A 14,624-nucleotide genomic window follows, 5' to 3' on the forward strand; every position below is an offset into this window, starting at 1 on the left:
GACAAGTGCGTCAGCTGTGTCCCCACTGGGAGGTCAGGCCTGCTGGGCCCCTTGGGAGGCCTTAAAACCGAACGCCATGCCCACGACTGGCAGACAGCGACTGACACTCTTGCTTCTTGTTCTCCTCCCCAACCTCTTCCTTCTTTGCCCCCGGGAAGGCAGGACCCTGTCACCCAGGGAAGGGAATATCCCACTAAGGGACTGATTACCCTGTGGGTACCCCCTGGGGCTCCAAGCCAGCCCTTCCCTTGCAGTGGTGCCCTTTTAGCAGGAACAGGGCTGGGTCCTGCCATTTCAGCTGGCATCTCCAGGCCACCTCTGCCGCCTCCTCTTCCCTTTCACACGGGGTGAGGCCAAGGGGAGCCTTTATTCCCTCCTCACTCACCAGGAGCCCTGCTGAGCACTGGCATTCATCCACGGCACCGGAGCCAGCAAGAGCAGCTCCTTTCAAACCCCCAGAGAGAAGCAAAGCCTGGAGAAGGCCGTCGTCGGGCCCTTTGTTGGGGACTTGGTTCCCAGGCTTTTGATCTTCCAGGCTCCCTGGCCAGGCCCCACCGGAGCGACCGCCATAATACGGCCATTGTGACCCCAGCACACCAAGCCCGTGGTCGGCGTCCCTCTCCAGGCTGGCACCTGAAAGCCGTGAATGCCGGCTTGTCACGCAGAGAAGTTACAGTATCCTGAAGGAGAAGGGCCCTCCCGCGGGAGATACAATGGACGGAGGCCTGTGGGAAACCAGCGCCTTTGTGTGGGAGAAGTCGAGCGTGCTGCTGAGTGTACACGCTGGGAGGGCCCTGCAAACAGCAGGCAAACAGCCTGGAGACTTCGGGGACTTGAAAGGTGGGGCAAGGGTCAGCCTCTGAGGAGTCGGCCTTTTACAAAGTTTCACTACCCTCCTCCTCCTCCCTCACCAACTCCCACTGCTGCAGAAAAGTAGCTGCTTTGGAGAGGGGAGCACATTCTCTCACTCCCATCATGGGCCTCTGACCCAGGGGTGAGGCCGGGCTGGCAGGAAGGGAGACCACCCGAGAATCCTCGTGCAGTCAAACGCGCGGGCGCGTGGGTGCAGTGCGGAGTCCCGGGAATAAACCGCTTCTCTGGCTCTAGTCACCTGCCCTGCAGGTGACCTTAAGACTGAAAGCCCAACAGTACCTTGGAGGATGGAATGAGTTACATGCCAAAACCCTAGTCAGTAATCCAGCTTGAGTGGCGGCTTCTTCGGGGATGGCCGGCCCCTGCTGCCTGCGACCACGCCTACCTGTGACCACGCCCACCTGCGACCACGCCTACCCATCCTCCCGCCCAAGTGAGCCGCGGCAAAGCCCTCCCATAGGTTAAGGGGTTTTTCACTTCCAGCCTGACTCCTTAGTTTTTACTTCAGCCAGCCATCTCAACACTCCCCTCCCACAGGCAAAATAAACCTTTTACGAAGGGGCAGACGGAGGACCCCAGAGTCCTCTCTTTATCTGGAAAGCCATGTCCTCAGTCAGGATGGGCACCGCTGTGACCACTTTAGCTTCTCAGTATCCAGAGACATGGGCTGAAATGTCTGGCTTAGGATCCCTCTTCGGCTGAGGAACACCTCCTGAGCTGTCCCTTAATAAAGTCACCTCCTCAAAGTTGGCAGCGGGCGGTGGGGGTGGAGGTGATGATAGCGCACGTGGGGCAGCTGATAAAGTATCGGCAACAGCATCCACAACTCCAGGCTTTGTAATCCTGGCTCCACGTGACCTTAATCCTCACTTGCTTCCCCTGTAAACCTGGAAACAGCAGTGTCTGCTCCATGGCCCAGCATCCAGCGCCCCCAGCACCATGCCCAGGACGAGGTCTGTGTCCAGTAGCTCCCTTGCCATCAGCTTCCTTGCAACTCTGAAGCCCTTTCAGTTCCTCTAACACTCCTTCCTCTTGCTCATCACCTGTCCTCCAAACCCCCCCAAGGTCCTCCCCTTATAGTCATCCCTCTCTGTTTACTCAGCTAACTCATATTCATCCTGCAGGTCCCATCACAGACATCATCACTTCCTCCAGGTAGTCTTCCCTGATTCCCTAGTCAAGGTGAAGTCCGCGTGCCCTGGGTTCGTGGCCCCTGTACTTGCCCCCTGAGAACAAGTGTACACTGACGAGACACTGCCTTGTTTGTGACTTCTCCCCTAGGCTGTGTGTGCTGGAGGGCAGGAATGGGTTGGCTTCATTCACAGATATGTCTATAGCACCTCCCAGAGTGCCAGGACAGGGTCTTAGTACACATTTGCTGAAATAATTTAAAATTAGCCAAAAGAGGGTCACGTCCTTCCCTCCCTGCCCCTACTGTGACAACTCACCAGAGGCAGGGACTGTCCTAGGTACAAGAATAAAACCTCAAATCTTTAATTTGGCAAAAATGTGCATTATTCTTATTTTAGTTGGAAAGCTAAAGCTATCCCCTCTTAGAGTGAATCCTCACTGAACAAGCTTCCCAATCGACTCTTGTTCCTGGGATAGGACACCAGAATAAGCCACCACAAAATATGCCTCTTGGGCATAAGGATTTATGAACTGAAGGCAGTTAAGAAGCAGATACAGGAAGCTCTCTGTCCTTCCTCTATTTGCTTAAAGGCGCTATAGAGATGTATAAAGACAAAAGGTATCCCATCCCACTTCTACCAGGGAGAGCAAAGGTTAACCACTGAAGACAATTTTAGACCCTTATCAGCCAGCAATGGCACCAGAGAAACCTACATGAACAAGCCTCACTAACCAGCCCTTATCTGCCATCTACTTCCCTTGCCACAAGCTGCCTCCCCGGACTCAAAGTTGTTTTTCTTTGCCTTGTCACTTCTCTAGAAATTTATTTGTTGTTGTTGAAGATGCTATATGAGCTGAAATTCAAAGCCACGTATTTAAGAACTACTATCTCCCTGGGTGTGACCCATGTATATATGAAACATACAATATTAATAGGCTTCTGTTTGTTTTTCTCCTATTAATGTGTTACAGGGTTCTGTTCCAACTAAGAGCTTAGAAGGGTTGGAAGAAAAACTGTTTTTCTTCCTCTACACTGGCATTAGGCCCAAACAATGGTGGCATTCCTGCCATGGCCCAGCTAGCTTGCTGACATCCTGACAGCTCCCTGGATGCCCCTGACCCCCAAAGTCGGTGAGCTGAGCCAGCAGGAACGTGGGCTCCAGGGAGACTGCAGCAACATGGCGCCCAGCTCAGAGTGGGGCTGCAGAAGGCTGTTTTCCTTTAGTGTCACTGAAACTGGCTCGTTCCAGCTCCTGGGAGGAATGAGTGAAGAAGGGAGGGAGGAGGGAGAAGAACCAGCAGGCAGCAGGCTGAGGCCAGCACCCTCCGATCTGTGGTGGCTGTGGTTAAGCTGGTGTCTCCAGAAAAACATGATCAGGGTGGTGAAAACGGCCAGCTGGCCCTGGCTCTTGCTGTGGTAAGAGGCCCAGGAAGGGGCAGGAACCTCACTGGAGGACACTCCTTTCTTTGAAGCTCAACTACTACAACTCCATTAAAGCGAGAAGAGGGAGTATCAGGCTCCCAATTTGAGTAATCCATTTCCGCCTCTGCATCTCTCTGTGGGTGCTGGCTCCCTTGGCCCCGAAGTACCGTTGCTGCCATCATCTAGCATTTTTTGAGTGCCTACAATATGCCAGGCACCATTCCTGGGGACAGAATAATGAATAAAACGTTTCTGCATTTCGAGGGTTTATATTTCAGACAATAACTGGGTTTATTATTATTATTATTATTAGAAGCCTTATCATACAGCTATTTCTACAAAGACTGGTCTGAGAGCTATTTTGTATTATAGAGATATTTGTACTGAACCCATCTAGACTGCAGTGTCACTGAGAGAAGGAACAGATCTGATTCATCTCCAGATTTTCCAAGGTGCCTGGTACAGAGCCTGACACTCACTGATGCTAGGTTTACAGCCATCAAAAAACGGCCCCAACAGGATTTGTCCCCAAATCCAGGAGCCCCTTTCCTTGCCATGTGGTGGTACCTACAGAAACGGAGTGGGAGACAGCAGCTCAATAACATCTGGCCACGCATACAAGTTGGCCTGGCATTTCCAGTTGGTTTCAAAGGGAAATCCATCACAGTAGGTTTCTTTACTCACCCAGAGGAAGAGTGTAACAAAGCACAGTTTCTGGTATCAGATACAGAAAGATTAATGTCCTAGGCACACCAAAATGATCAAAGCCACTGATCAAAGATGTGGATCAGACAAGCACCACCACAAAGGCATAGTATTGGTCCTTGGGGAGGAATCATCAAGGGGTAGAGGTTACTGCAACCTCCAGAGGCCAGGAACGTGAGTGCTTAAGATGCAGAGATTTGCTCTGACCCACACAGGAAGCAAAAGGCTGGGCACATAATCAGTGCTCAGTTAAACAGTGCTGGTATCATGATCACCAGGCCTCTTGACAACTTGAGAGCTGCACTCCTTACCCAGCGTGTACGTGGGGCCTGAGAAGCTACGGTCCCCGCTGATGCCGAGGAAAGGAGAAACCACTTGCTTCACCAGCTCCTCCAGTTGCAAATAACTCTCACTTGGGCCTGTGGGCTCGTGAACACTCTGGAAAATGAACAACCAAGATACACAAAGGTCAGTGTTCATTGCCATGACCAGCAGGTTCTCATTCAACAAATCCTGATTGTCCTCTTCCAATGTACAAGTCTGTGTTGCTGGCAGGCAGCATCGCTGCAGTTAGAATGAAGGACACTGAGGCCTGAAGCCTTAGTCACTTGCCATGGGTCACTGCAATTAGAACTGTACATGTTTAGTACCACAGCAGCCTCTCCCATTGGGCCACCAATACAGTGTGGGTGTCCCACCTCCAAGGCTGAGATCCGACTGGTTTCAAGGACAATAATCTTACCCACATGCACTGGTTCATACACAGCACAGAGACATTTAACATATATAATGCACAGAGGTCTCCTGACAATGCAAAAAGGAAGGTCCTCTTATTATGCCCCTTCTATGGATGAAGAACTAAAGACCCAGAGAGCTTAAATACCTTGCCCAGAAAAACACAGCCAGTAAATGGCAAAAACCCTGGACTGGAACCCAGGCTCTCTGGCTCTGATCCCCTCTTCTGCCACTTGCTAACAGGCTAGAAAAGAAGGGAAGAAAGAATATGGAAAAGTTCAGGGTGATAAGAGAAAAGGAGAATTCTTCTAGAGCCAGGAATAGTTTTAGCCCCAAATGAAGAGCCAGTTAAAAACCCCAGCATGACAGAAGTCCTCAAAGCTAAGCCCTGAGTAAAGAACAGTCAAAACCAGAAAGAAGCCAGTAACCAATGTTTTCTAGAAAACTGGCAGACTCCTAGGGAATTCAGTTTCTTGCTGGAAAGGACTCAAACATGCTGTCATGTTGAGGGGCTGCAAAGAAGCAAAGCCCACCTGGCAGAAGAAGGGACTGGCCAGGAAAGAAACAAGTCTCCGTGGGGCTGTGCCCAGCCCAAGGGGTTAACATGTCAAATTCTCGAAATGGAGTAGACTGTAAATCACTTTCACTTTCAAAGTAGACTCCACTCCAGTGCGGTGTTTCAGGGATTGAAGGGGAAACTGGTCAGGTAATGAGGCAGGAAGGGCTGACTCCTGCAGGCTGGTGATCCCAGGGGGAGATGTAAGCTGCCAAGGAAACAGGCTCTTCCTGGGCCCCTTTTTGGTACCATCACACTGAGATGGGTGTGGCAGGGGCTGGGGGAGAGAGGACACAGCTTCAGGAAATACAAGGAGGCTGAGGAGGGGGCTATGGTGCAGATTTGGAGGTAGAAACAGAGCCAGAAGAGATGCAGAGAAAATGAGTGGCTTCTCCCCCAAACCTTCCATACATGCAAAACAGGGAGGGACCACAGAAAAAGGAGAAGTGGCAAAAAGTGGGAAGAAAATGGATAATGAACACGTGATTTGGAGCTGGATGGTTTTCTCCCAGAAAAGTCGCTGCTGAGAACTTGGCTTGTGCATAGCCCTCTAGGAAGGTGCTGTCCTCAGCCCCTGGCTTGGCTGCCAAACAGCTATGGAATTTGTGTGGTCCAGCGTAAAATGAAAACGCAGGGCCCCGTGTTCAAAACTCATTAAGAATGTCAAATGGTGATGGGAGAAAATAAAACAAGCTCAGGGTCCTCTGAGCACAGGCTGCACACTCTGCCTGGCTGGGACCCCTGAGAATGCACCATTCTGACGGTAGTGTCAGGACCTGTCTGCGTCAGCTGGGAGGGAACTGATCTTCGCACTGGTCTATATCTCTGACTGTGCCTCTCACTGGGGTGGTTTGAAGGCAGCGCACGTGGCCCACTGTAGGAGTATTTGTACATTTTGGGAAGGGTAGAGTGGGGTCAGGGACACTGTGGAAGAGCAACAGAAAAGATGGAGCTGAAGGCCTAATAAAGAGCTTCTTTCTCTGTAGTAGGCTCAGGTAGTTTTGAAAAAGATCAGCCCCAGGTCTCATGGCACTGTGGAAAGTGCAGGTCTAGGCAGATAATGGACAATTCTAAGTGCTGAGGCCCAAATTTCCTGTAGCAGATATGGCCCCAGGGCAGTGCCACCTGGAAGTTTCATTCAGATCCAGAGGCCACCGCCCCTGCTGCTCAAGATGGACTTGGGCCAGGGAAAGATCCGAGTTCTTCACAGTCATACCCCCAGCCCCAGGCTCTAGAGCTCCTGGTGAGGAAAAACATGGGCCAAAGGCACTGTTCCCAGGAAGCCCTCAGGGGAAGTGATGCCAGATGCCCTGCAGGAGAGTGGACGATCTTTAATGGTCTGTAGGGTGCCTGTGGGGCGTTTCTCAGTACCCCGGGAGACTGCAAAAGGAAGGCAGTAGTTGCCAAGAAAGGCTAAGTGGAGGTAGGAAGACAAGGGCTAAGGGATGGGGAGCAATCAAGCTCTGTTATCAATGAGTACAAGACCTTGAGAAAAGCCACCACCTTCTCTGAACCTCCATCTCAGCTGTGAGATGGGGAAAATAATGGTATAGACACAGGAGGAACTGCTTCCTTGCCTGACTTTCCAGAAATTCACCATGACCCCAGAGCTTCTCTGACTGTACTTCCCTCTGCCAAGAGAAGAAGCCCTGCATGATGGTCACCAACATGGGTGTGAGGCCAGGGACCCAGAGTCAGTCCTGCTCAAGCTTCTACTATATTCCATGGCCAGTGTTTAATTAATACCTATTATGTGTCAAAGACTGTGCTGGGTGCTGAGGGCTCAAGGGCAAGGAGAAAACATTGACCTGCCTTGATTAGAGAGGGGATTGAGGGGCCCGGAAAACAAAGTGTTCTGAGCAGGAGGAACATTGAGTACAAAGATCCCATGGCAGCCAGGAGAAGCCAAGAAGACCAGAGCAGTGGGGAAGTCAGGTTCCAGGCAGGGATGGAAGGGTGGGAGATGCTGAAGGTGAGGGTATAGACTTGGGCTGTTTTTCTAAGATCGATTGGAAACCACTGAAGAGTTTGAGGCCGTCCCATGGAGAGCAAATTGGGGTGGGGACCAGAGTGCATGAGGGCAGATTCTCCTGGGCAAGCAGTCTCACCTGTCTTTGGGGACTCAGGGCTATGATGACAGCTTTCTCATACGGTTGCAGGGCTACCTGGCCCAGGGCCCAGAATGTTGGAATGTGATAGGTGTCTTTCATTATAGACACAGGCCCTCCTGTTCCAGCAGTGACAGGTGAGAGCCTTCACCTGCAGGACTGGATCAATTCTCCTTCCCACAAAACCAAACAAACCACCACCACCCAAAACACAAAGGAATCGCTTCTCAGCTCTAAACTATTATAAACTGAAATGGGAAGATGGGAGCCCAACTTTCCGAATTTTCCTATCAGAATCCCAAAGGGCTCATTTTCAAGACTCCTTATTCAGGAAGCACGATCTAATTAAGGCTTCTTCTCAGACCCGAGCCCCCCATGCATTTTTCTATCCCCCTCCTTCTCCATCTCTTCCATAAAAATACTTGACCTGGCATTCCGGCCAATTACACCCACCCTCACCCTATTAGGCAACTCTTCCTCCTCTCTAATTATAGGAAAGGGGGAGAATGCCCAGAAGGATGGCCCAGCTTCAAGGACTGAAACATAACACCAGCTGGGGGATGTGGGGGTAGGATTGGGGCCCCAATGCCTGACATTCCATCACTGCTGTGAGGGCAGCAAGGGGTCACCACTAGCCTGATCAAGGATGAAGCCATCTTCCCTGAGGAAGGGCTCAGAGCTAATGCTGCAGCATCTGAACTTGTTACAGAGATGAAGAGGCATAGCAGTCACCTCTTGGGGGTGTCCCTAGCCAAAAACCCTACTCTTCGAGAATTGTGTGCCCCCACCCATAGGAATGAGTTTGCCAAGGCCATGTTTATACTGCTTGATCTTATTCAAGGGTCATGGCTGATCGGGCAAAGAGGAATCATCTAGCCCAAGCTGGACCAATTAAATTATTTCCTCTGGGGAGGAAGCATGGTGTGCATAATTCCAAATCTTACTGCCTCTTCCTCGCTGAGGGACCTCAGGCAAGCACACAAACTTACTAGGTTTCATTTTCCTCACCTCTAAAATGGGAATAACAACAATGCCTACTTCATACAGTGATTGTCTGGATTATCTGATTAAGGAAACAACACACTTAAAGTCCTTGGCCCGTGACTGGCACATAGCCAAGGACCAATAAGTGTTAGCTCAACTTCCTAGTATTGATTTAGAATTGGGATTGAGTGACACTAGGCAGCCACTAGCTAGTCTCTTACTGGAAGCACATCAACTGTGAGGTGTCACCTTCGATCAGGTAAAAACCAAACACAGAACACAAACCTGCAAGGAGAAAAAGACCAAGTCCAGGAAAGATAGGACAAGACGAAGACAGACAAGGTAGCCCAGATACAAGTAGAGACTAGGAAGCAGAGGAAGGATGGTGGCTTCCTGGCCTGAGACAGCCTCATTCCTGGTTGTAATCCCTCCTGAAGTCCATCTGCCTTGGGAGCTTTCCAGGGAGTTCCTCATCTGCCTAAGCTAGGCCAAAGTGTATTCTTTGCTGTGACTTGCAACTTGTGGCTCCCTGGCATCACTGGAGAGGGGAAAAGGGTATCTACTTCCTGAATGAAAGACTATGCTTCCTTCACTCCCCAGTGCAATCTTGGCACCAAGCACAGCACCAGGACCTAACAGGTGCTCAGTGAATGCACATCAAATGAACAAATGAATGAATGAATGAATGAATGAATGAATGAATGAATGAACGAACGAACACGGGCCAACAAACTAAATAGTAGTTAGCCAAGCTAAGGTGCTCTGGTCACTAGGTTCCTTCCCCCTTATCTCAAAAAGGCAGTCTCTTCCCTCGCTCCCTCCCTTGGCCTTGGGGCAAGTCTCCAGCACAGCCTCACCTGCAGGATGAGCAACATCTGGACAATGGACGAGGGCAGCTTGGACTGGGCCAGCAGCAGCAGGTCACCTAGCTTCACCTTCAGCAGGACCAGGTCTCGGAAGCCCAGCAGGGAGATTTGGCGGATAGTCAGCTCCTGGCCCTAGAGAGGACAGAGAAGGGAAAGCTGTGAGGTGAGATCTCACTGAATCTGCCACCAATCATGTGAAGCTCAAGACAACACATGTTTACATAGCACCAAAGATGGGATGAGGCATCTGCAAGGGCCAGTGTGTCTTTCAGAGAGCCAAAGACCAGGCTCCTCTAGAATTAAAATGTCGTTAAGATAAGTCATGACTCAACCTGCCTACCTAAATGACCCAAAGACAATACAAGGCACATATAATCGGGGCCACACTATTATAAGTGCTATAAGTGGTCGGGAAGGAGAGAAAGAGAAAGATGGGAGAAACAAAGAAGAAGATCAATACTACCTCCCTACATTCAAGGCTGTTTTCCCAACTTCATCTATAATACATCTGAACACCTATCATACAAATAAAGAAGAAAAACACGGGACCTCTTAGATTGTTGTATAAATACCAATAATTGAGGAAGAAAAATAAATAGGAAAGTAGGAGGAAAGGGATTTGTTCAATTGTTGGGATGCGGTAGGGAGCAGAAGGTGAAAAATAGTAACTATCAGTAAGCTAACATGTATTAAATTCTATGTGCCAGGCATGATTCTACATAGTTTAGATGTAAACAACACATGTAATCCCTACAACCACCCTTTGAGATAGGTACCATTATAAAACTCATTTCACAGATGAAACACCCAAACACCCAGAGAGTTACTATAATTCAACCAAAGTAGAGCTGCTTTCAAACCCAAACTTCTTGATTTTAGAGCTCCTCAAGTTTCCCAAGACCAAAAGAGAAAGGAAGGTACATTTTTCAGACTCTCCTTTGCACACATACATACAAATGCACACTAGAAGTCGGTTGTTCGACAAAGGTTTAAGGATGTTTTCTATTTCCTGCAACTCCGTAGAGTTTTATAGAAACATGGTCAAGAGTGGTTTTGCTATCTCCATATCCCCTGATCCCCCACATCCAACAGATACACACGATCACCACCCATACCTTTCAATAACATAAAAAATTATAGAGCTCACATTATGTTGAGTGCTTTAAGTTATCTTATAATGAGGGACTTTGATTGGGTTTTTATTCCTTCAATATCTTTTAAAAGTTGGCCAGTTGGTACTACCTCTGTTGGATGGACTGATGGACAGAGATGCTAAGGCAACAGGAGAGAGCCAGCATTAGGCAGCATTATTCTGGCCAGGTCCTGGCTCTTGGTCCTGTGTGATGCTGGAAGCAGAGGAGACATAACCAACTTTTTGTTCACAACCTTCCAGGGAAGTGAACAACAGAACTGTCTGATTTAAACTATAGAATGTGGGAAGAGAGAAAAAGGAAGACTGGGGCAGGCAACCTTCTAGAAATTAGAACAGCAATTCTGGTGGGAAGGAAAGACTGCAAGGCAAAAGGAAACAATTCTAGGACCTCCTGCTCCAACAACTGCCAAATCACTTTCCAGAACTGATTTTCTAGGAATTCCCTAGAAGGTCATCAAGGCATCCCAAAGGACCCTTCATTCCCCAGAACTGCACTCCAAATAGACAATTATTTTGCCTTACTGTTTTTGGTTTTGTATTTACATCATAAAAAATTTAAAGGCAAAGATTAAAAGAGATCAGAAAAAAAGGGCTTAAGGTAAAGTTACAAGTCCTCTTCGTCTAATCTCTTATTCTCACTCCACACTGGTAACTGCTCCTTGAAGTTTTTACTTATATTCTAGATTTCTCCAGAAAGCTCCTATATCCACAAAACCACACATAAAACCTTTAAACCCACACAGATATTATACCCCTCCTACTGTTCTGAAGCTTGCTTTGGTTCACTTTGTATATTTTGGAAATCTTTTCATACCAGCATATACTGACCCACCTCACTCTTAAGGCTGCGTAATATTCTACCACTGTATGAACACACTCTGTGTAACCAACCAACTCCTGACCAAGATGCTTTCATTTGCACATGTGTGTGTGTGTGTGTTTCAAACATATTTATCCATGCCATGTTGGACATATTTTGTCAGCATATCCAGATTATTGTCCTGCAAAGGAAAATTGCTCAATCCAAATATGCCTTTAAAAAGTCCTTTAAAAAAATACTGCCATGTTGCTCTCCAAAAAGACTGCATCCGTGTGTACCCCCAGCAACAGTGTATAAGAGAGCCTACTGTCTCACACCAACTGGGAGGATGATTTCTTAAGTAGGATGGTTAGGAAAATACATGTCATGACCCCACTTAGACAATTCTCATGAGCTGTGCCCACACTTCCATAACACTGCCAGTATATGGTAGACACTCATCCATAACAGTGCCAGTATATGGTAGACACTCAACAGTCATCCATTGTCAACTCATCTGCTCAGCCGATGACATAGGAAAACCACATCCAAATAACTGGATTATCTGCTGTGATTCCAACACATTTTATTGTACAGAGAATAGTAATGATAATGATATTGATGATGATGATGACAATTGTTAAGCCCTTACTGTATGTCATATGCAAAATTAAGTGCTTTTCATGTATTATCTCACTTACTCTAAGACTTAACACTCCTGTGAAACAAGTTTTATTATTTTCTAGAAGAAAACCAAGGCTCAGAGAGGCAAACTTATCTTCCCAAGAATATCAAGATGATAAGCGGCAGACTGAGGACGTGAACCCAGGTCAGTGACTTGGTTTGGATATTCGTCTCCTCCAAATCTCATGTTGAAATGTTTTCTCCAGTGTTATAGGTGGGGCCTAGTAGTAGGTGTTTGGGTCATGTGGGTGGATCCCTCATGAATGGCTTAGGTGCCCTCCCCTTGGTGATAAGTGAGTTCTCAATTAATTCACATGAGAGCTAATTGTTTGAAAGAGCCTGGTGCCTCTTCCCCCATCTCTTGCTTCCTTCTCTCATCATGTGATACACTGACTTCCCATCACCTTCCACCATGGTTATAAAAGTTTCCTGAAGCCTCACCAGGAGCAGATGCTGGTACTGTGTTTCTTATAGAGTCTGCAGCACTGTAAGTCAAATAATAAACCTTGTTTTTTTCAAAAAAAAAAAAAATTACCCAGTCTCAGGTATTCCATTATAGCAATGCAAAATGAACTAATACAGAAAATTGGTATAAGGAGTAGAATGTTGCTAGGAAGATACCTGAAGGTATGGAAGCAGCTCTGGAAGTGGGTAATGAGCAGAAGTTGGAAGTTTGGAGGGCTCAGGGCTCAAAATATGACAAAAAGACAAGGGAAGGTTTGGACCTTCTTTGAGACTAGTTAAATGATTATAACTAAAACACTGATAAAAATATGGACAGTAAAGGCCAGGCTGAGGTGGTCTCAAATGGAAATGAGGAAGTTATTGGGAACCAGAATAAAGATCACCCTTTTTATGCCCTAGCAAATAACTTGTCTGCATTGTGTCCATGCCCTGGGGATTTGTGGGAGGTTGAACTTAAGAGTGATGACTTAGAGTGTCTGGTAAAATAAATTTCTAAGGTGGGTATGGTAGCTCACAACTGTAATCCCAGCACTCTGGAAGGCTGAGGCGGGCAGATCACAAGATCAGGAGTTCGAGACCAGCCTAGTCAATACGGTGAAACTCTGTCTCTACTAAAAATACAAATATTAGCCAGGCATGGTGGCAGGCGCCTGTAATCCCAGCTACTTGGGAGGCTGAGGCAGGAGAATCACTTGAACCCAGAAGGTGGAGGTTGTAATGAGCTGAGATTGTGCCACTGCACTCCAGCCTGGGCCACAGAGTGAGACTCTGTCTCAAAAAAATTCTAAGCAGCAAAGCATTCAAGATGTGGCATGGCTGCTTCTAACAGTCTAAAATCAGGAATAGGTGTAAAGGAATGACTTAAAGTTGGAGCTTATAACTAAAAGGGAAACAGAGCATGAAAATTTGGAAAATTTGCAGCCTGGCCATGCAGTGAAGAAGGAAAAGGCATTTTCAGGAGAGAAATACAAGAGAGCTGTGGAACAATCACTTCCTAGAGAGATTTGCATGACTAAAAGGGAAACAGGTGCTGATAGCCAAGACCACAGTTTTAAAAAGGCCTTGAAGTCATTTCAGAAACCTCTGGGACAGTCCCTCCCATTACAGGCCCAGAGACCTAAAAGGAAATAATGGTTTTGGAGGCCACGCTCAGGGGATGCCCAGTGCTACCTCAGGATATTGCTCCCCACATCCCAGTTTATCTGGCTCCAGTAGTGGCTCGAAGTGCCCCAGGTACCATTCCAGCTGCTACTCTGGAGGGAGCAAGCTATAAGCCTTGGTGGCGTCCACATAGTGCTAAGTCTACAGGTGCACAGAGTGCAAGAGAGAAGGAGGCTTTGCAGCTTCCACCTAGATTTCAGAAGATGTATGGAGAAGCCTGGGTGCCTAAGCAGAAGCCTGCTGCAGGGGTGGAGCTCCCACAAAGAGACTCTACCAGGGCAGTGCCAAGGGGATATGTGGGGTTGGAGCCCCTGACACGGTCCACAAAGGGCCACTTCCTAGTGGAGCTGTGGGAAGGGGTTGCTGCTCTCTACCCCCTCCCACAGACCCAAGGACAGAGCCACCAGCTTGCACCCTGAGCCTGGAAAAACCACAGGCACTCAACTCCAATCTGTGAGAGCAGACCCAGGGGCTGGCACCCTTCAAAGCCACAGGGGCACAGCTGCCCAGGGCCTTGGGAGCCCATCCTTTGCGTCAGTGTGCCCTGGATGTGGAACTTGGGGTCAAAGACTATTTTGGAGCTTTAAGATTTAATGTCTGCCAGGAGGCTGAGGCAGGAGAATGGTGTGAACCCAGGAGGCTGAGCTTGCAGTGAGCCAAGATCGCACCACTGTACTCCAGCCTGAGCGACACAGCAAGACTCTGTCTCAAAAAAAAAAAAAAAAAAAAAAAAAAAAAAAAAAAGATTTAATGTCTGCCCTGCCCTGTTGTGTTTCAGACTCAAGTGGGGCCTGGTGTCCCTTTCTTTTGGCCAAATTCTCCCTTTCAGAATGGGAATGTTTACCCAATGCCTGTGCCACCATTGCATCTTATAAGTAAATAACTTGTTCTTGATTTTACAAGCTCACAGGTACAAGGAACTTACCTTGAGTCTCAGATGAGACTTTGAACTTTTGATTGAGTTGATGCTGGAACAAGTTA

The 14,624-nt window shown here is 48.0% G+C and overlaps 1 protein-coding gene across 15 annotated transcripts in view; it reads right to left on the bottom strand.

The window, feature by feature from the left end:
* Positions 1–14,624, bottom strand: part of LOC105471570 (proline rich 5 like) — a 175,472-nt gene that overhangs the window by 9,244 nt on the left and 151,604 nt on the right. For all 15 annotated transcript variants that reach the window (XR_011610677.1, XR_011610676.1, XR_011610675.1 and 12 more), the window contains 2 exons: positions 9,373–9,513; positions 4,444–4,570 (listed from right to left, as the gene is read on the bottom strand). Coding sequence is in view for 10 of the 15 variants with exons in the window: in XM_011724118.3 (XP_011722420.1) it covers positions 4,444–4,570; positions 9,373–9,513 (268 nt within the window). In the remaining 5 variants the exon portion in view is untranslated. The remainder of the gene's footprint in view (positions 1–4,443; positions 4,571–9,372; positions 9,514–14,624) is intronic.

The sequence above is a fragment of the Macaca nemestrina genome, chromosome 12, assembly GCF_043159975.1.
Source record: "Macaca nemestrina isolate mMacNem1 chromosome 12, mMacNem.hap1, whole genome shotgun sequence".
NCBI classification, from domain to species: domain Eukaryota; kingdom Metazoa; phylum Chordata; class Mammalia; order Primates; family Cercopithecidae; genus Macaca; species Macaca nemestrina.